Below are 20,331 nucleotides of genomic sequence, written 5' to 3' on the forward strand. Positions count from 1 at the left end.
CCCACGGAACAGTGCCCTTGGCCACCTCCCGTCGTATTAGCTGGGGTTTCGAGTATTAGCTGGGGTTTCGAAGGAGCTTTTCTTTAGATGGAGAACAAGGGAGTAAAACCAAATGGCCTGGGGCCCTTCCTTGGGGAGAAACACTCACATCCCCAAATGCCAGAAGCAAGCAGCCTGGAATGACCCTCAGTGGCCGCCGAGTCCAAGAACGGAGGCACGTCCGCCCTGCCCTCGGTGACGGGGACCCCTCCCTGCCTCTGCCCCGCACCCCCCCACTTCCGCCTCGCCCCCGCGGCCCCGTCTGGCCCTGGGGCCTGCTCTTCTTGCCAAGCTGCTTGCGTTCTCTGACCCTCTGAAGTCACTCCTCTGAAATGTCACCATTCCCTCTGGGTCCCGCCCCTCCAGCCTGGCCTTCCTGTGTTTTTCCTCCCTGCTGCACCCCGCCCCGCCCCCTGTCCTAGGGGGTTGTTATTTGGGGGCAGAGTCAGACCTGGAGCCTGGACAAGGCTGGTGCTTCCTCCCCTCCCCCCTCCTGCAGGCTGGCTCTCCCTCCCATTACTCCCCGCCCCGCCCCCGGGCAGTGGGCCAGGTCTCTGGACGGGACACGGAACTGAGGAGTGGCAGGTGAGACGAGGCCAGACTACAGACAGCGGTCCTTCACGTTTCCCCTCGAAAAGCCCAGGAATCGCTCGGGTGGCCTGGACTCGTGCCAGCGAAGGCAGCCCACCGCCATGACCACCCTTTACCCACTCATCCACACCTACTCCCTCGGGAAGATCTGAGCCCACAGAACTGGTTACACGGGTGGCCTGCAGGGCGGGGGTACCATGCTCCTGGTGACCGTCATGTGCCAGCAGGGTCGGGGCTCAGGGAGCAGGGCAGTCACCCGGGCTGAGGGGGCGGACAGCGTCCCTGGGGAGGGAGGGCCCGCCCCAGTGGCTTCAGCTCTGTTCAGGGATGTGGGGAGCGGTCCCGGGGAGCGTGGGGGCTGGGGGTGAGGGACTGTCTCCCCCAACGTTAGAGAAGGCAGTGGCAGGAGTCAGTGGGTGCTCCCTGTGGCCCTGGGAGCTAGGTGGTGAGTAGACAGCGAGGAGCACAGTTCTGGAAGCTTCTCTCTCCATTTGCTGGCACTCTCCCAGCCTCTCATTAGCTCAAAGCCAAATAAATAGCCTTGGGGCAACTCTCTTGACCTCCGAGTCAGCGTCTCCTCGTGCTCTGAAGTGGGGGAGCAGATGGTGGTGTTGGGAGAGGCTGTAAATGCTGCGCGAGACGGTGGGTGCTGAGGTGCTCTGTGTAGCACTCTGCTGCTTGGCGCCGTGGGCGCCAGGTGAGACCACCCCTGCTGTCCTGGGAAAAGGTGCTGCGCTCGGGACCTTCGTCCGGGTGCCTCGGGGAGCCGCCGCGGGGCCGTGGACATCACCCAGCCCTCCCCTCTCGTTAGTTAACAGGGTAGCCGTTCCGGCGGGGAGCTGGGGTGGACAGAGCCGGGACCCTGCTGGGTGGCGAAGGCACGGGCAGGAGGTGGGTCCCCTGCGGGTGCCAGTGAGGGCTGCCTGGAGGCCTTGCTTTGCCACTGGGGTTCCCACACTGAGGGGTCCACAGGGCAGGGGAGTAGGGGCAGCTTCTGACAGCAGACGGGCCCCTGTCCGGCGTCCAGTTGGGATGGTAGAGCCTTGTGCTAAGGGGGCGAGGGTGGGGACAGACCCACGGAGTGGATGTGAGTGATCGTGTCTCAGGCAGAGCTCCAGAGCCTCCGGAAGCTGGGTTCTCCTCAGCACTCTGCCTTAGTACTATGCTTTAGTACTCAGCCTTAGTACTTCACCTTAGTGCTCCGCCTTAGTGCTCTGCCTTAGTACTTTACCTTAGTGCTCTGCCTTAGTATGCCACTTTAGTACTCTGCCTTAGTACTATCCCTTAGTACTCTTCCTTAGTACTTCACCTTAGTACTCTGCCTCAGTGCTCCACCTTAGTGCTCTGCCTTAGTACTCTCCTTTAGTGCTTACCTTGTTGGCCTCAGGGGCCAGAAAGCAAGCAGCTCCCTCACGTGTCCCCTCCCCTGTTTGTGCGGCTGTGGTAGAGTTCGAGGGGCTTGCTCCTCGTTTCCTGGGGAACTCGGCCTGGCTTCAGAGTCTGTTGTCCTCTGGGACCGAAGCAGATGGGGGAGGCCGGCCTCCCCCCCAGGCCCCGCTGCTGCTGCTGCGCCCCAGGCCCCGCACCCGGTCCAGCGCAGGGGCCGCCCCTTCCTCCCCCTCCTTCCTTCAGGGATGAGGGGCACCTTCTGCTGCCACCGTGCCCCCTGTTTTGTGTGTGGCCATTCCCCTGAGACGGAGCATTTCCTGCCTTGCATCTGAGCTCTCCGGGTGCTCTGTCCAAGGGGGGGAGGACAGCTTGAGTGAGGCGATGTGGGGGCCCCAGGCCCGGCCCCCCCGCCCCCGCACTGCGTCTCCTGGGGGACAGGGCCCCGGGGCGTGGGCACCGGGACGGCCTTCCCTGCTGCCGGTGTCTGGCAGCTGCCTTGCCAAGATCCGCCTTCCATTGCCACCTCCCCCAGGTCTGCCGGCAGCTTCCCCCCCTCCCGGCCCCCCACCTGAAAACCAGGACGTGCAGCCTGTTCACGGAGCTGGAGTGCACCCTCCTCTGCTTCCGGCTCTCCAGAAACGGTCCTGGTAGAATCCTGAGTTCCCGGCTGTCGTCTCCAGTGACAGAGTTCCTGGGGGCGCTGGCAGCACTCGGTGCTCCGGACCCCACGGCCCTGCAGCTCCCCTGATGCCGCGGCCCTCGCACAGCCCGCCGGCCCTCCCCCCAGCGTTTTCCCGGGGTGGACCGTGCGGTGTCAGCTGTCCAGAATTGAACCTGCCGCATGCCCTGTAGTGGGGGCGGTTATTTCATAGGTCAGTCACTCAGGGCTCCCTCCTGTTTTTTCTCAGCAGTACCTACGTCCCGAAACACAAAGATAATCTAATTCTGCCTAATTAAACAGCTTTTTATGGCATGATATGGTGTGTATACTTTCACAACTTGCTTTCTTTGCTTAACATTCTTGGGGATTTCGTTTGTGTTCTGGGTGGGTGAAGTTCCTTTCATCGTTGGGGGGCCCTCGATTGTTGGGGGGCCTCTGGATTGTATGAGTGTGCGACAGTTCTCCCGTTCACCATCAAGGGCACTGGGGCTCATCCGGTGTCTGGCTGTTTGTCAGAGTGTCATGCACACCCTCACCCATGTCCCCTGGTGCACACACACCGCACCTTCACCATCACGAGATGGCACCGAAGTGTGCCCTTCCCGTTTGCCCCGAGGCTCACGCGCGGTCCACAGCCGGGCCTTGGCCTGGCTGTTCATGACCTTCGTTCTTCCCGACACCTCCCGTTCTCCGGGCCTCTGCTCCCCCCGCCCCGCCCCGGAAGTGGGTAGATCCACGATTCCTCTGGCTTCACCCCGAGTCCTGCGGGCCCCAGCGTGTCTCCGAGCCCCCCGGGAGGCTCCGGCAGTCCTTGGTGCCGTCGTGAACGGTCTCCATGACTTCCGAAGTCAAGCCGAGACAGAGCTGCCGTCTAAAGGTGGTTGGGTTTTTTTCTTGGCGGAGTCATCCCTAGGGCACAGAGCTGGGTGCTGTTCTGCTTTGCGATTTGGTTTCCTGCCCTTCAGAAATGTCAGTTCTTCTCAGATGAGAACACGGAGGTGGGACGGGACGGCGTGTCTGCTGCCGTCCGCCTCTCTCTTCAGGGCGGCGTCCTCAGGTTCCAGGAGTGAGGACAGCCTCTTGTCCCCCTGGCTGGCTCGAACTGAGACCTTAGGGTGCTGGAGACCCAATGTGCTTGCGGTCACCGCCAGCTCACCCTCTGGGTCCGGGCCGAGAGGAGTAGGGGCGGCAGGCGGTGTCAGAGGGACATTTCGGGGGGTCCCCAGGCCAGGCTCCCGGCCTCGGTGAAGGGCCAGGTAGCAAACATTGTAGGCGTTTCAGGCCTGGAGGCAACACTGAGGATACTATGTAGGCACTTACGTACTAAGAGAAAAAATTAAATTTTCACAGTTTCTGTTTTGTTAGTGAAACTCAAATACTACTACTACTACTACTAACAACAGAGTATGATTTCTCAGTGATGACGTTTCACTGATGTAAACAGTGGAGTTCTTTCTGGGAGTGGTACCATGTCTCTCAGTTGGGGTCCACAGTCTCCCCCGCCACCCCATCATCACGTCAACTGGAGACGTTCAGTTGTGCAGACCTGCAGTAGCTGGAGGTCGCCCGCAGACAAGCCAGGGGCTTCACCTGGCCTGCGGGCCTCGGGGGCCCATGTCTGTCTGGTGTAGGCTCCTCTCCTCGGACAGACGGTGGGTCCGGCCCCCAGTCCAGCCTCGGCGCACAGGCGCCTGCACCCCAGGCGGGGCTCCTGGAGGGCTCCAGGACCACGACTCTGCCTGCGGGAGGGCCCCCCAGGGACGGCGCGCAGAGGGGCTGTGGGAACACAGCAGGAGCGGGGTGGGGTGTCTGGAAACAGTCGCGTCAAACATCGTGTGCGGCTGGAGCTCTCGAGAAAGATGGCAAGGCGTGAGGGGCTGCATTTTCATGTTATTAACTGCTGACTGCTTTTACCCTAAACGCTCACAAATACCCTGCAGAACCGTGGCCGGCAACGCAACAGCGCGGGGATCCAAAGACACGCTTTCAAAGCGGCTGGAGAACAGTTGTTTGTTTTCCTCTGAAATAACTCAGACACGGTCCTGCCGGCTTGTTTACCCAGTGAGTTTACTCTGTGGAACTTGTTCTATAAACGAAAGGTCGGCTCCCCAGGATTAATGAGGTCAGGCCAGACGTGAGCTGCTGAGCGGTCCCTGCTTAGGCCTGTATGGGCTGTTCGATTCTGGCCCGTTTGTAGTGCTTTATTATTATTATTTTTAAGATTTTATTTATCCATTTTTAGAAAGGGGAAGGGAGGGCGAAAGAGAGGGAGAGAAACAACCATGTGTGACTGCCTCTTGTGCGCCTCCTACTGGGGACCTGGCCTGCAGCCCAAGCACTGTGCCCTGACTGGGAATCGAACCAGTGACCCTTTGGTTCACAGGCTGGCGCTCAACCCACTGAGCCACACCAGCCAAGGGCTGTTTGTAGTTCTTACACACGAATTCTGGCCAAAGCCGCAGGCTTTCTTCCTTCTCTCAAGCTCGGGTAGATTTCGCGTGGGCGGGGGTGGGCGGGTGCCTCGCCTGGGTAGAAAGCCAACCCTGATCAGTAGATACGTGTGGTTTCTTGAAACTCTCAAGTTTTGTAGTTCTTTATTGTCTTAAGATTCCAGAGCTGTTTTTGGATGTAACGGACAGAAGACTTTGTCTGGCACTCAGAGGTGATCGTGCTGACCTCCCGCCAAGTTCAAGGTCAGTCATCTAGAAAGTGCGCCACGAGGAGGGGTGTGTTTTGGAGTGGGGAGGTGACTGTGATTTCAGTGGAACCGGCCTCCACCGCCGGCCTCGCCTCCATGTCCCAGCCCCTCCCAGACGGCGGAATGGCAGCCGTCCCCGTGCACCCCGTTCCCGAGCTTGGGGTGGGCTGCACCTCCCCTGGGTGACAAAGGGGAGGGTTCTGTGTCTGCTCCGTCCACTGGCGTATTTTTGCAAGACTTTGGGTCGTGAATGCTGAGGGAGGGAGGGTGTGCCCCGCAGCGTGACGCAGGGGGGACTGGGTCAGAGCTGGGGTGTTGAAAGCACGTTTCACGGTGGCTGCCCTCCTGCGCTGACGTGACCACCTCCAGGCCCCACTCCCCTCAGCACGACGGAGCCAGACAGGCCCCTAAGGACAGAGAGGGCCCTGCGGTCTGCGAGGCTGCCAGAGGCCCGAGAGCTGAGACCTGGCCGGGAGAGGCCAGAGGCCTCTCCCTGGCCCCTCCCTGGTGTTCCGGAGTGTCTGCTGCCCCAGCAGAGCCCCAGGTGGCTCCCCAGCCATGGGTCCCCCTCCCCCCACTGCTTTGGTGTGGCCTGGCCCTGAACCAACCTCATCCTTCCTGCCTGTCTGCCCAGACCTGTTGAGCATTCTCACTGCGGCCTGAGCGGCCTTCAAGTGCCGCTCTCCCCGCCCCCCGCCGGGAAGCCATGGGCCGCCGCCTGAGCTCCTCGGCCGCAGCAGGGGCCCCGCTGCCCGGGTTTGAGCCCCTGCCCGCCTTCCCAGGCTGGTGGTCACTCACTGAGCTGCTTCCCCGTCCCGCTCTGTGCCGGGCTCTCTGCTGGGCACGTGAGGTGAGCAAGTGCCTTTCACAGGGGAGCACTAGGACAGGTAGAAAGAAACGGTGAAGTTAATGTCCTGGATATCTTATTCAATCTATTACGTCCAAAATATCATTGTTCTAACGTGTGACACCACCCACATCTCAGTGCTCCGCAGACGCGTGGCTGGCAGGGACCAGGTGGTCTGGAGCCGGAGTGGACAAGTGGGACAGCAGGTGGGTGAGCAGGTGGGTCCTGGCCCGGCTTTGTTTCCCTAGGGGGTCGCCCTGCTAGACTGTGAACCCCATCAGGCAAGGCGTCACCCCGTTGCGATCGCCATGTATCTCCAGAGCCTAGTTTAGTACTTGGCACGTAGTAGGTGCTCAGTAAAGGTTACCAGGTAAGCCGCTGAGTCAGCACAGGATCCCATAGGAAAGGCGAGCGTGAGCACCTCCCCCATCTGAGAAGGCGTCCGGGCCTGCAGAGGAGCCGGGCTGGAGGCCAATGGGCCCGGCGCGGTCAGGGAGAGCATTGGTGGGGCGGGAGGCGGGAAGTGAGGGGCCGCACTGCACTCGGAGGTCAGAGAAGGCGGCAGGTTGGGGGGGGGGCCTGTAGCTCGTTGCAGCCGGGGCTCAGGGTGCAGGTGGATGGGAAGGGGATGCTGAGACCTGAGGCTGGACGAGGGGCCGGGCCAGACCGTTGGGTTTAAAGCTGTGCTGCAGAGTTGAGGCGTTATTCTGAGGACACGGGGGCTGGGAGCGGCCCTGAGACCGTCTGCCGCGCGTGTCTGTCCCTCGAGTGTGGTGGTCTCTCCCTCCATACCCCCCGGCACTCGGAGAGGGCGCCCTGAGAGGGCTGGCTGGTGCGTCACGTTCCCATGCAGTCCGCCCAGGCTCCCGCCGTGTGGGAGGGGCAGGTGCTCTTGGGATGCAGGTCGGACGCTGCTGGCAATCACGAAGGCGGGGCAGGACCAGATTTTCTCCATGTGCTGCAGGAGACGTTGACAGGTCGAATGCGTGTGTCCAAGGCGGCCCTTCCCCGGGGGCCTGGGGCCCTCCGAAGCTTCGACGAGTGCGCGAGCCGGGGTCTTTGTGTGAGAGCTGCCCTTGCCGGCCCGTGGCCCGTGGTGTTTCAGGACGTGGTGCTTCTGGCGCGCCCCGAGCGAGTCCTGTCTCCTTGCCGGCACCGGCAGAACCCTGGAGGCTGGGGCGAGCGTGGTAGATTGGGGAGTAAAAAGAGTCGATGAGACTGTGTGAGGAAGAGGAGGTCAGTAGTGACCTTCATGGATTAGGTGCTGTGTCCACACCCCTCCCTTATGTCTCAAGGAAGGGTCAGGAATGGATTAAAGATGACCTCCTAGGGAAGTGAAAATTAATTCTCTGCAACCAACTTTGACTTTCTTTTATCAGTCCCTACCTACCCTTCTCTGCAATATCTCAGAAAATAGTGCTTTTTAAAAAAAATGGCTTCTCTTTGTCAAGTGAGAGGCTGTATTTTTCCGATGGAACCTTGTCAGCAGCGATCTCGTCTGGTTTTGGCATCTGCCAGACCGGTCTCTGCGGCTTCGGAATGAAGACCGGCGGCACTGCCGTTGCCTGTGGTTGCGGGAGGCGGTCCGGGGCGGCTGCGGGTCCAGGTGGAGTCCTCCAAGACGGTGGGCTCTGCTGCCCGCGAGCCACCGCAGTTGTCGATGATCAGAACTCACGTGGAGTGACAGGTTCGGTTCTCACGAGCCCCTGCGGACTAGCTGCTGGCGGGGCTTTCTTCCCGTCTGTGCGGTGATCCCGTGGTTAGAGTCACTGTCCCAGGTCACAAATGCTGTCTCCCTCCTGTCCGACTACAAGTGACGCCCCTTGGTCCCCCGTGGGGTTTCACTGGGTTAGAAGGACACGGCCCCGTCGCGTCTGTGCCTGCAGCGCTGTGGGCCTGCCTGCACGTTTGTAAGTCACCGCGCAGTGTCACAGTGCCGGTGCGCCAGGCACTCGAAGTGCCACACGCCGCCGCCGTGTCTCGGTTGGTCTGTAAATATTTGCTGGATGTCACACACAATACCTAAGCGTGTCTCTTGCATCGTTCAACCTTGCAAAGGAGGTATTGTAGCTCCGGCTTTCTGGAAGGGAGCTCTGAGGTTTGGCAAGGACGGGGAGTGTGCCTTCCAAACCAATAAGCAAACAGATGAATCTGGGTTTTCTCAAGTCCGGAGCGCTGTGCCTTCCGCCGGCCCCTGCTGCCTCTGGCCGGGGCAGTCTGGTGCTAGACGGCGGCTGTCTTTGGGCGGGGGTGTGTGTGGCAGGGCACTCTGCCTCACCACGTGCCGGCCGCTGCTCCTGCCCACCATCCTCCCGGTCCTCCTGGTGTTGGGGGGCGGAGCGCAGACTCGGCGGCCAGGCCCTGGCAGGCTGCACGCCCCGGGGCCCTGCCGGTTCACAGGGAGACCGAGACTTGGCCGCAGAGGAGGGGCCTGAGTTAACCGGTTTCTCTGCAGAAGCCTAGGGTCCCGCAGGTGGTGGGCACAGAGGCGGCTCAGGGGCTGCAGGGGTGTGGGGCACGTGGGGGTGCCCGTGTTCGGTGACTGCCGGATCCTCACACCGCACCGAGGGTGTCCCCCATGGAGGCAGCCCGGAGCAGCCTCCTGGGGGGCTCTCTCCTGGCTGCTCTCGGGTGCCTGTGACCTAAGCCCAAACCCTGTTTTACTTAGTGTTTTCTCTCTATTTTAGGCGCTAGACGTGGACCGGATGGTTTTGTACAAGATGAAGAAATCCGTGAAGGCAATCAACATCTCCGGGCTGGGTGAGTACGTGCCTCCATCCCGAGGGGCTTCTCAGGGAGACGCACCGCAGCCACGGTCCCGATGCTGCTGGGGTGTTGACCCTGTGACTGAGCAGCGGACGCACCCGTCTCTGGGCGTGCCGATGGAGCGCAGGTTGACGCGTGAAAGCTGAACCCATGAGCTTCCTGAGGAGCACCCAGGAGCATGTCTTTGCACCCCGGGGCAGGCAGAGGGTTCTCAGCGGGGACCCAGAGAGCAGTGGGCTGAGGAGGAGAGAGTGACAGGCCCGTCACAGGCCCCAGCAAGAACAGCCTAACCCCTGAGAAGCCCCCAAACCCAGAGGCGGGAGAGCCTGCACCAGGGGCCCCCGAATCAGTGGCACGGCGACAGGAACAGGGCACGCGGCTCACGTCCTCCCGGGGGCGAGGAGGGGCGTTGCTACATCACGGACGTGGGGAAGGGTGCTAGTGAGGAAGAACCAGTAAAGGGCTTGGGGGATACACTAATTGTTGGAATAAAACCTGGCATCTGCTAGACTGCCACAGAGGAAGCAGGAGCAAGGGGGGCCCCCCGGTTTCTCAGACGCGACTCGAGGAGTTGCAGGGGTGGACGGTGTGGGGTGACGTGGGAGCAGACCCAGAAGGAGCCGTGGCGGCGTCTGCCTCCCGGGGCCCCCAGGGGAGGGAGAGGGAGTTTGGGGGGCAGTGTGTGGGGTGGGGGGCTTGTTTGAGAAACCGCCGCCGAGGAGTTCCCAGAGCTGCAGAGAGATTTACGGTCTCAAGTTGAGCCGGCCCACCAGAACCTAAGCCAAACAGCGTGTGTGTGCGTGTGTGTGGATGTGGGTGCACATATGTGTGGGTATGTATGTGCGTGAGTGGGTATGCACATATGTTTCAAGACATGTATTGCTGTCTTGACAGCAGGGAGACACAGAAAATGTAAAAGTTGCCAAGAGGTGGGGGAAAGCAGATGCTCTTACATATGTATATTTGCTTCCCCCGTATGTGTGTGTAACGTATCTGTATCTGCATGTACCTGTATCTATAGATAGCTGTTTCCCGGATAGATAGGTAGATAGATATTTAGGGAAAGTGCTTAGAAATAATGTTTAGGGTTTTGACTTTATAGATATGTTTCTTCCATTTATTTTGCATATTTTATACACAGTAATTGTATTGACATTCAGATGATTAGACGGGCATTAGGTTGTTACTGATAAATGCCAAATGAACGTGAAATGAGTCCAGGAAAGCAAGTCAGAGAGCGGACTCACGCTGTTCTTGATCGAGCTGGTTCCCAGCTGAGCTGGGCGGCTCCGGGGCTCGGGGCTGGTGGTGGCAGCAGCACCGTGCCCCGTAGGTTAGAGCGCTGACCCGTGGCCCTCAGCCAGGAAGCTCTTGGCTGCAGCCGCCCCTCCCCCCACATCCGGCCATGAACAACTGAGGACGGGGTGTGGTGTTTCTGTGTGTGCACGTGTGTGTGTGTGTGTGTGTGTGTGTGGTCCGCTTCTAGTGGTCAGAGGTCACGGGTGCTGCTGCACATCCCCTGACCGGCAGGACCGCCCCAGCAAAGAGCTCAGCGTGTCCATCTGACTCCACGTGTCCGTGGTGCCAGCGGGGAAAAGCCCTGGTCTCAATGTTCTGCCAAGTCCTCTACAATTTTTAAAAAAACAAACAACAAAACGAGAACAAAAGCCATCCCCATGCCTGGCTGGCCCGTACATAAATACTGGTGGACTTATCAATGGATTGATTGATCGCCTGACAACTACTGGGTCTAGGAAAGGAGGGGTCCAGCTGGTTTCCAGGGGCTAACGCCTGACCGGAACCAAGCCAGTGCGGGGAAGTGATTGTTATTTTATTGCGAAGAATCAGCAAAGGAAAGGGTAACGTGCTCCCCACGTCACGCAGCACGGAGCGTGCCGGGACAGGCGTGCGCGTACCTGGGCAGGAATTGCCTGCCTTTGGCGGTTTCCCGGGCAGGGGAGGGTGGGGAGGGGTGGTGGAGGGGGCGCTTGTCTGTGCAGGCACGTCCCTCTCTGCGACAGACCGTTCTCAGTTTCACCTGAGCCCGCAGGTCAGAGGCGTCACAGCGCTCCCCGGCTGGCTTCCTGTGGGCCCGGCGTGGGGGGCGGGGGGCGGCCCTTCTGCGGCGAGGCCCCCACGTCCTCCCTGCGCGCTGTCTCCGGGACTTCCGGAAGTCAGTCAGAGATGGACACTCGGTTTCTTGGACAAACATCGGATTTCCAAAAGTAACTTAAGAAATATTTTTATTCTGTTCCCTTGGGCTTTTTGAGTTTATCATTTAAGGCTAGGATAAAAGAGATGCTTGACCTTCTGCACATGCTCTTCTGTCTACTCGCAGTGGCTCTGGGGTCACCTGGACTGTGTCCTATTGGAGCGGCCACTCGGGCAGGGGGCTGTCATCCGGACCTTGCAGGGGGGTCCCCTGTCTTCTCGTCCCTTCCCCATCCCTTCTACGAAGTGTCAGGTTTGACTTGTTGTGAGGCTTTGTGGCTGAACTTTTTTAAGGCCAGGGTACCGATCCTGAGGTCTTTACCCCGGATGAGTAGTGTCCACTTCAGAAAAGCCGCCTGAGGACACCCTGTCCCTTTTCCTGCCACAGCACCGACGTCGCTCGCGGCATTTTTGGAACTCCGCTCTGGCGCGGCTGGGCACGGCCACCTTCTCCCGCATCTGTTTGGCCGAGCGGTCTAAGGATAGGGCAACGTCTTTGGAACTGGACGTTGAGCCGGCGAGGCCCGGCCAACAGGGGCCTGAGCCGCCGGAGACGCCCGACGGTTGGGGGCGGGGAGACTGCGCCCCTGGTCCCGAGGGCGGTGGGTCCCAAGCCCGGGTCCCCGTGGTGCCCGGTCCCCAGGGTGTGCCGGTGGGCACCTGCTGCAGGTTCCTCGCCGTCCGCCCTCCCCGTGTGGGAGGGTGAACTTCTCATTGCGGACGGAACGGACGCCTGGTGCGGAGGGCAGGCCACCCTGCCGTCAGCTGGGTGGGGGTTTCTGTAGATTTCTGTGGGTGGGGGCGGGAGGGCCTTAGGGTCGCCGGCTGTGTTTTTGCAGCCTGTGGGCCAAGAACGGTGTCCATCTGCTTACCTGGCACCGACAGTGTAGCCCAGGTACTGCCCCTGGGCCTGCAGAGCCTTTACCACCCACTCCCTGGCTTCGCAGGGAGAAGCGTGCCAGCCCCCGCCTTCGGGGAGCGGCTCTGAGACCTTCGAGAGCCCGGCATGTCCTGGGGTCGCGCAGCATCACGGACTGCGGGCCTTGGAGCGTGTGACCTCCAAGCGTATGACCTCGGCTGTCACTCTCCGAAAAGATGACAGCCCAGCAGGGGAATTTTTCGGAACGACTCGTGTACAGTGTTGCCAGAGGAGCGATTACAGGGGTGTGCCGAGAAGCGGTTTCCGCAGTAATTTTCCCACTCACAGTGGGCTGCCCCCCGGCTGCTTTTTACAAGTCCAGTTCCTATTTACGCTAAGACGCCTGGGAGTCCAGCCTTGCCCGAGCCGGGTCCTGGCCCCGGGGAGGCCACCCTCCTGTCCCACAGAGCCGTGGGCGAGGAGCTGCGTCAGAGAGGAAGCCACCGGAGGCTCTTGCTTTCACTTCTCCTCGGTGACTTGGCCTCCCAGACCTGGCCGCCGCTCTCCCCGCCCTGCCGGGGGTGTCCCTCCTTCCCCGTGCCCCAGTGTCCTGCAGAAACGGTCACCTGATTGAGCAGAACAAAGGAAGAAAGAAATGCTAATTTCCCCGCAAACCCTGACCACCTATAAAAAAAAAAAATCTTCCACCTACAAAAGCAAATGAGGATCTGCTGGGTGTATTTCCCCGTTATGTGCGATGTTAATTGGAAGATGGCTGTCTGCTACGGACCTTAAGACTCAGAGGAGTTTTCCGCTGTGGGCGTTACATAATAAACTGGCCCTCGAACAGCATGGGTTTGACGGGCTGTTGGGTTTGATGGGTTTGACAGTTCACCACCGTGCGGGGTTTTTCCAACAAATGTACAGTCAGCCCCGTGTGTCCCCAGCTTTCGCGTCCCCAGGTGCCACGAACCTCGGGTGGAAAACAGCGTGTCTGACCCGCAGGTGGGACCTGGGGGCACGAGGACCACCCTCTTCGCTGTCCTCCGCCGTTTCACACGGGGGACTTGCCGTCCACTGGTGTCCTGGAACCAGCCCCCGCCGAGACCAAGGGACTCAGTTCAGGTTTTAGGGAGTCGCCCCCTGGCGGTTAACCTGCAGGGTTTTGGCCGCGTGGGCGTCGGCGCCACCAACCTCCGCGTTGCCCGAGGGCCCAGTAGTCAGGGCCGCCGCTCAAAGGAAAGCAACGTGAAGTGTAGGCAGTGGCGTGTCGCGGCGTGTTGAGAAAGATGCCTGTGGCGTGATTTTCCACCGGTTACACGGGAAGCGGAGTAAAGCGTGACAGTCCCCGGTGTTTGGCGTCCTGCCCCCTTGTTGTGGCGTTGGAAACTGCTGGCCGGGGTTTTCGGGAAGCGGCCTTGCGGCGCAGGGCAAGGAGGAGATGTGGCCTGTCCTGGGGAACAGCGGCCGCCTCGAGTGCCGGAAGCCGGGAGGAGCCGCCGGGCGCAGCCGTGCTCGGGTGTCGCAGCACGAGAGAGAGCGCTCGGGGTGAAATCGGCCTTCGGACGGTGAAATCCAGGACGCAGAGCACACGTATGCCATACCTGTGATAGAAGGGCCCCGAGACTCCACCCGCGGTGCAGAAAAGGAAGCACGTCTCTGTGGGTGTTGCTGAGCTTGGGAACGGAAACAACACAGACTGACACTCGCGAGGCGTGTGTTGCAGGCCGGGCGCTGTGCGTGACGAGTACCTGACTAAGCTGAGCTCTGCCGCCAACGCTGAGGCAGGCGGGCGGGCGCTCTCGGAGACCCCGGTTATGGGCGAGGTCCCGGGGGCACGGCTGTCGGTGCCGAGGGCGGTGTATCGTTGCCAAGGGCGGTGTGGCCGGAAAGTAGAGTAGCTGAGACTGGGGCCGGGCTGCTTCCCAGAGTCCACGTGACCGTGACACGCAGGCAGGGCACACGTGAGGACACACTGCACGGGGACCCTGAGCAGGACTGCTGTTGGGGACACCCTGGGTGCCATCTGTCCAAGTGCTAGTGAGTCTGACGGGAGATCTTGGGGCGCTTTGGGTCGAACCCAAGTTCAGAAGCGGCCGGGACAGGACGGGTGTGCCCAGGGTGGGCCACAGGTGGCCCGAGGGGGGCACGGGGTGCTTCTGAAACAGAAGGTCGTTGTCCTGTGGCTGACCCGTGAGAGCCGCATGTGCGGAGGAAGCCAGGACCTCCCGTAGGCGGATGCTGGAAGTACAGGGCCCCCCTCCTCCCCAGGGCCAGGGGAGCAGGGCTGGGGGAGAAGGCCTTCCGAGGGCAGCCCCCTCTCTGGGATGAGGAAGTGACCGCGTCTTCTGTTCCCCTCTAGAGGGTTCTCTCACGGGAGCTCGGCTGGGTTGGCTGGTGAGCTGCTTGCTGCACGGGTTCCTGGAGACGGCTGGCGGCCCCGTCGCCAAGGAAGTTGCAGGAGGAGGGGAGGATGGACTCTGAGAGCTCGAGGCGGGGCTCCGAGAGCCTGGCTCTCTCCGAGCTGGAACTCAGAAGGGCTATGTGCAGGGGGCTGCGTGCAGGGGGCTGGCCCTGTCCGCCGCGCCCTGCCCAGTCAGTAGTCAGGATGGGGCGGGGCGGGGCGGGGCGGTGATCGCGGGACTGAAGGAACACTGGGGTTTGGGGCTCCTCGAGGCTGGGGCTCCCCACCCGCGGTGGCGGGTCTGCGCACAGGCTTGGGAGCCTGCGCGTCCCGGAAACTGTGGGACAGGTGACGTAAAGATGCCTTTTCCTGAGGGGATCCTCCAGAACGTGTTCCTGCTCTCTGTTGGTGTCCGTGGCAACCTCAGTGTTAAAGGACCACAAGTGTTTTACGACAAGGACACTCCCAGGGTTGGCTCTCCCTCTCCTCAGAGCGAAACACGGTCGCATTGTTCAGCGGGCATCTCCGAACCTGATGTCTCATCTGTCAAACCACACAGAGCTGTCCTGGAGAGGGAACTCTGTGTGTGTGTGTGTGTGTGTGTGTGTGTGTGAGAGAGAGAGAGAGAGAGAGAGAGGGAGGGAGGGAGGGAGAGATCTCCCCGAATGAATGGTGAATGGTAGCCGTCACCACGTGAGGCTCTGGAGGCCACTGATGCTGCAGGGGCTCCTGTCCCAGAGGGTGAAGACCCCTCCTCACACCCCGGGAGTCGCCCTCTCCCCTCGTCTGCGGTGCGTTCCGTGGGGGTGGGGTGGGGGTGTCTGCTGAGCGTCTGCAGGTCACCAGGGTTGTCGCCCTCAGGCCGGAGGAGGCAGAAACCGAGGGGAAAGGCTGAAAGCCACTTGCAGCGACCCGAGGCGCCCTCTGCAGTGTGGCCCGTCGAAGGGCATCTGAGTAGCCGGATGTAATAGCTGGGGGTCCGCCTCCAGCAGTGTTGCTTCCCCTCCCTGCTGTGTGTGCACAAAAAGGGGGGGGGGAGCCCAGCCCGCCCCGCACCCCCGCAGCGTGGGTCTTCCGGCAGCCCTCCTCGGCGGGGAGCGTGGGGTGAGGCGAGCAGCTCCAGCCCCGTTTGGGGCTGCTGCTCTGCGAGGTTCTGAAGGAGGGAGGTCCAGGGAGCTCCTCCCCCTCCCCCGAGAAGCCAGTCCAGTCGCCAGCGCGGAACCTTTGCTCCCCTTCCTGCACGGCACGCCCCCCTGTGCGTCCTGCCGCTGCGTGTCTATCTCTGTCTCGCTCGGCTGTGTCGGCGGCAGGCACCAACCTCGGTTCGCCGTGGCCCCCTCCAGACTCAGCTTTCTCACGGGCGGCCTCACCCCGTCACCCCGCGGCCTGGGACGCAGTCCCCCCTCGGGCCCCCCCCCGTCTCTCTCGCCTGGTCACCTGCTGCCTGCCCCCTGCTCTGGCTGGACCTGTCTAGGTCCTGCATCTCGGCCCCCATCGACTGGGAGGGGGTGCAGCGTTCTCTGACCAGCGGCTTCTCCCTCAGTAGCAGGGTCTGTGCTGGAGAACCGGTTTCCGCCTGACTGGACTTGACCCTCCAGCGCCCAGGAATGTTCTCGGTAGAGAGTGGGCATTCGGGAAATACCAGCTGGGCAAATGAGAGGTGCGTCTTCTGGACCCCAAGCCCACAGTCTAGGGGCACAGGGACCAGCATGCACAGAGGTCAGCGGGTCCATTGTCGGCGGGTCCATTGTCGGCAGGCCCATCCCGGGTCTTCACCGCCCGCCTCTTCCTTGCCTCCCGCGTGCGCTTCCTGCTCGCAGGGCACGTCTCACGTAGAGGCGTCGGGGTGGTGTCACTTACACAGGCTTCCAGCGGTCACTTCTTGTCATTAATATAATAATAACGACTGTGGGGTGATGACCGATGGAAGTTTCCACACTCTGACAGCCCGCCCTCACCTTGACCTTGTTGACTCCATCGCCAGCTGCCGTGCTGGGCGTAGCCTGCCTAGATGCCCGCTTGGGGTGGCGTCCCCGGGCCTGGGGGTTCCGTGCGGTCAGAGGGGGTGCCCCGGGGGAGATTGAACAGAAGGGAGTTCTGAACGAGGTGTGGAAAGCCGAGAGGAGCACGGCACGGTGGGGAAGGTACAGGGGACAAAGCCAAGTGTCTGGCCAGGAGCAGGGGGTCGCAAGGTCCTAGTCAGGGCGGCCGCTGGGACTGAGGCCGGGCGGTCACGGGCTGCCTGCCCACCCTCCGCCCCCCTTTCTCTGTGGCTGCGGCACCTGCTGTTGGTGCTGCGTGTGCGGGCGGGGCTGCGGGGCTGTTCCCTGTCTGTGTCAGCCCAGAGCTGAGGTGGGGACGATGGGATGAGTGAACGGAGACACAGCTCCTGGCCTGGTGGGAAGGCCCTCGGAGGGCCGGGCGTCAGGACACGCTCTGCACACCAGCCACGTGGACCTGGGTGAGCCAGCACCTTCTCCGAGGCCCCGTTCCCTTGTCTGCCGAGTGAGGACCCGGGGCCGTGTGCTGTTGTTCCACCGGAGGAGACCCAGTCGCGGGCACGGGTGGCCCTGCGCAGGGTGGGACGTGAGCCTGTGCTGCCCTGAGGCAGTTTTGAGAGTGGGGAGCTGGAGGCAGGCAGGGGCTTTACAGCCCAGAACGCATTCACGGCCCTGAACACGCGAGGCCCTCCGTGTGTCCCTGCGGGGGGGCGGGGGGGTGCCTTCCTGGTCCTACTGCTTCTCTGGAAACTCTGCTGGGGCTCGACCTCGGAGCCCCAGCTCGGAGGCCCCCTCCTTGGCATCTCGGGGCCCTCAGCACCCAGCACACGGCCTGGCAGCCTGCAGGCCAGCAGGACATGGGTCGGCGTGCCTTGCCCAAGACGTCACTGACCACTTGTGTCTCTGTGTCCCCATGTTCCCCTCCAGCGGTGGAGTCACACCCTGTCGCCAGGCCGGGATTGAGGAGTGACGTGCTGGAGATGGAAGTGAGGTGGTGGCACCGGTCGTGGGTCCCCGCCCGTCCCCGGGCAGCCCTGGGTTGGTGGCTGGCTTCCCTGCCGTGCTGTGGCCTGTTGAGTGGGAGTCCAGGGCCGCTCTCGTTCTCTTTGGGTTCACTGGTTTTTGCTTGAACTGTGTGCACCGAACCTTCTCCTGGGGAGGGTGGTCTCTCACTCCTCCCTGCCCCCGAGTGGCCCGGGGGACAGCCTGACTTTTGTGCAGTGAGTGTGGCTCAAGGGACGGCTGCGGGGTTAACGATCTGATTTCCGTTGCCTGCGTCCCCTCCACCCCCCACATCGAAGATCCTTGGGGCTGGATCGTTAATACGAGTTAAAGATAAGTCTGAGTGAGGGGGAGGTGGCAGAGTGAGCTCTTTTTGGAAGAACAGCTTTCACGAGTCTGCAAATAAAAGCTGATCGCCCTGGTTTGGGTTCTTTCCAGAGACTTTATTCCCAAGCTATTTATTTTCAGTTCCTATTTTAAATTTGTTTTTGGCAAAAGAAAAATAACGGCACTTGACTACTTTCTGTTCTTGGGTAGGAAACTCTCACACTCGGGGTGACCCGGAGTGGCCGGCCGGTAGCCAGCGGACGTGTGTTTTGGCGGGCCAGCTGCTCTGGCCTTGGGCTCCACGCGGGCCGGTGCCCCAGGGAGACCTGGGGAGACACCGGCTGTGGGCTTTCCGGGGAAGTGCAGGTGTGTTTGTTGGCAAGGAGAGAAGTTTGTGTTCAGACCTCAACCGGATCAACACGAAGAGGCGTCCCAGTGGCCCACGCTGGGGCAGCTCGAGTGTCAGAAAACGACCTCGGTAGATGAAAACCCCTTAAATATAGATACAGGGGATCAGCATGACCCGTGAGGTGGTGGGTGAGGGTGAGGGTGAGGATGATAATAATGAGGCAAAAACTGATGGATCGCCGTCAGCATTGCTGGCATCACTCCTTTATTTTGAAGACTTTCGAGGGAAAGAATCTTTTTTTTTTTAAACATGGCCTACCCCAGCGGGGAGGGAGGACGGCAGGAAGTCCGTCCGTCCGTCCGTCCGTACTGGGTGCTGGGACGTGAGGCACTGCTGTTCCCCTCTGCGCCAGGTTGGCCGACGGCCCCGGGAAGGGCGGGCAGGTTCCTCCCCCGCAGGTGGCCAGAGGGCGGGGAGGCGGCCTGCGCAGGAGCAGAGGGTGGGTCCGGTCCCTGCCCCACCTCGTACGCGCCGCCGTGAGACCTCGGGGAAATCACAGAACCACTCCGAGCCCCTGTTTTTCAAGAAATGACGGGGTGGGGGGGGTGCGGTAATCATGCCTCAGAGGCATCCAGCTAAATTGAACAAAAGGCTCAAGGCCACCTATTCTGCAGATGAAAAGCGGGTTCCCTCCCTGCCCTCGGTGTCCCCGTAGAGTGTCCCCGAGGGTCCAGGGGTGCCGTGGCCTCCGCATGTCCGCCTCTCGCCCTGCCGGAGTGGCGCCACCAGACGTCTGCTGGTGGCTGCGGCTCCCTCTAAAACCGCGCTGGGACTGCCCACATCTCAACCGCCCGTTGTGAAATCGTGAGAACGGCGTGTGGTCGGAAAGGACTGTCCTCCACGGCTGACCACAGGCTCTGGATGGACGAGTCTTGCACAACAGGCGGTGGGGCCGGTCCGCCTCTGAAGTGGAGCTTGGGAGCCCCGCGCGCGCAGGCCCTGGGCTGTTGGCGAGGCCAGCTGCGCTCGGGGCTGAGACACGGGGGGTGGGGGCTGCGGGGCCAGACAGATGTGGGTTGGAGCCCACTGGCCACCCTCCAGCCCTGCTTCCTGGCTCAAGTCACATGCTGTCTTTGGGCCCCGTCTCCTGTGGGGGGTATGAGACAGAAGACGTGTCCTAGAAAGCTGGTGTACGTGCCTAAGAAGCATGTCTGGTCCGAGGAAGTGACATCTGGCAGCTGCGGACTCTTTATCAGCTCGGTCGGGGGTGTGCTGAGTGTGGCCGAACTCTCACCCTCACTCCGGGTTGCACCTTCACCTTGTGAGCATCTATCTCCCCGAGAGCCTTCAGCCCTCGTGGGGCCCAGACGGAGCCCCAGCGAGAGGGAGTGACGCAGCACGTTCCCCGGGAGGCGGGGGGCTGGAACCCCGCTCTCTGCAGGCTCTCCCTGCTCTGCCCGCACCACCTGTGTGTGTGTCTGCCCACCCGGTGGCTGAACGTGGTCTCAGAGACGCAGGTCCTTTTCTGGAGTGTCCAAAAAAAAAAAAAAGACAGTAAAGGAAAAGGACTTGAATGGTGAAATCGATTGTCTCTTGTATTTGTTAGATCCACTTAGGAATCCCCTAAGACATGTAAATGCCACTGGAGGTCAAGGGCAGGGCGCCTGCCCAGTAGGATGGGTGGGATGGGTGGTGACGGCGTTCGCAGGTCAGAGGGATCCGGCTCCCGGCAAGGGCCGCACCCCCCAGTGCCCCACCCCGCAAACAAACATTCCACTCCTTGGCCCCAGTGGTCAGGCCTGGCCCAGGCACTGGCTGCGGCTGACAGTGGCTTTATTACCCTGGGGAAGCTGGTAGAGTTCATGTGCAAGTTCATGCTGCGCGTCCGCCGGCCCCGTCGCGCCTGTGAAGTGGTCATGTTTCATTTCTCGCTGAGAGGATGACAAAGCGGACGTCGGGCGTCCGTGCCAAGGGAAGCTGTTTCCGTGCAGACTGGCTGGCCTCGTTCGGAGTGCCCACCCCGAAGGGAGGGCGTTCTCTGTCCCACCACGTCACAGCACCAGCATGGCCTGTGTCCCCTGCCCCCACCCGTCTCCGGTCGGAGGTCTGGGACGGGACCCGGGTGTCTGGTCGGACGAAGACCCGCGACGGTGTCCACGGCCCACAGGAGCCGGGAACCACGGAGTGC

General features: G+C 61.6%; 1 protein-coding gene across 8 annotated transcripts in view; it reads left to right on the plus strand.

Moving 5' to 3' along the window:
* The window catches only part of ASAP2 (ArfGAP with SH3 domain, ankyrin repeat and PH domain 2), a 116,851-nt gene that overhangs the window by 33,804 nt on the left and 62,716 nt on the right, over positions 1–20,331 (plus strand). For all 8 annotated transcript variants that reach the window (XM_036027634.1, XM_036027637.1, XM_036027631.1 and 5 more), the window contains exon 2: positions 8,913–8,985. In XM_036027634.1, coding sequence (XP_035883527.1) covers positions 8,913–8,985 — 73 coding nt within the window. The remainder of the gene's footprint in view (positions 1–8,912; positions 8,986–20,331) is intronic.

This window comes from Phyllostomus discolor, chromosome 6 (assembly GCF_004126475.2).
Source record: "Phyllostomus discolor isolate MPI-MPIP mPhyDis1 chromosome 6, mPhyDis1.pri.v3, whole genome shotgun sequence".
In the NCBI taxonomy this organism is placed as follows: Eukaryota; Metazoa; Chordata; class Mammalia; order Chiroptera; family Phyllostomidae; genus Phyllostomus; species Phyllostomus discolor.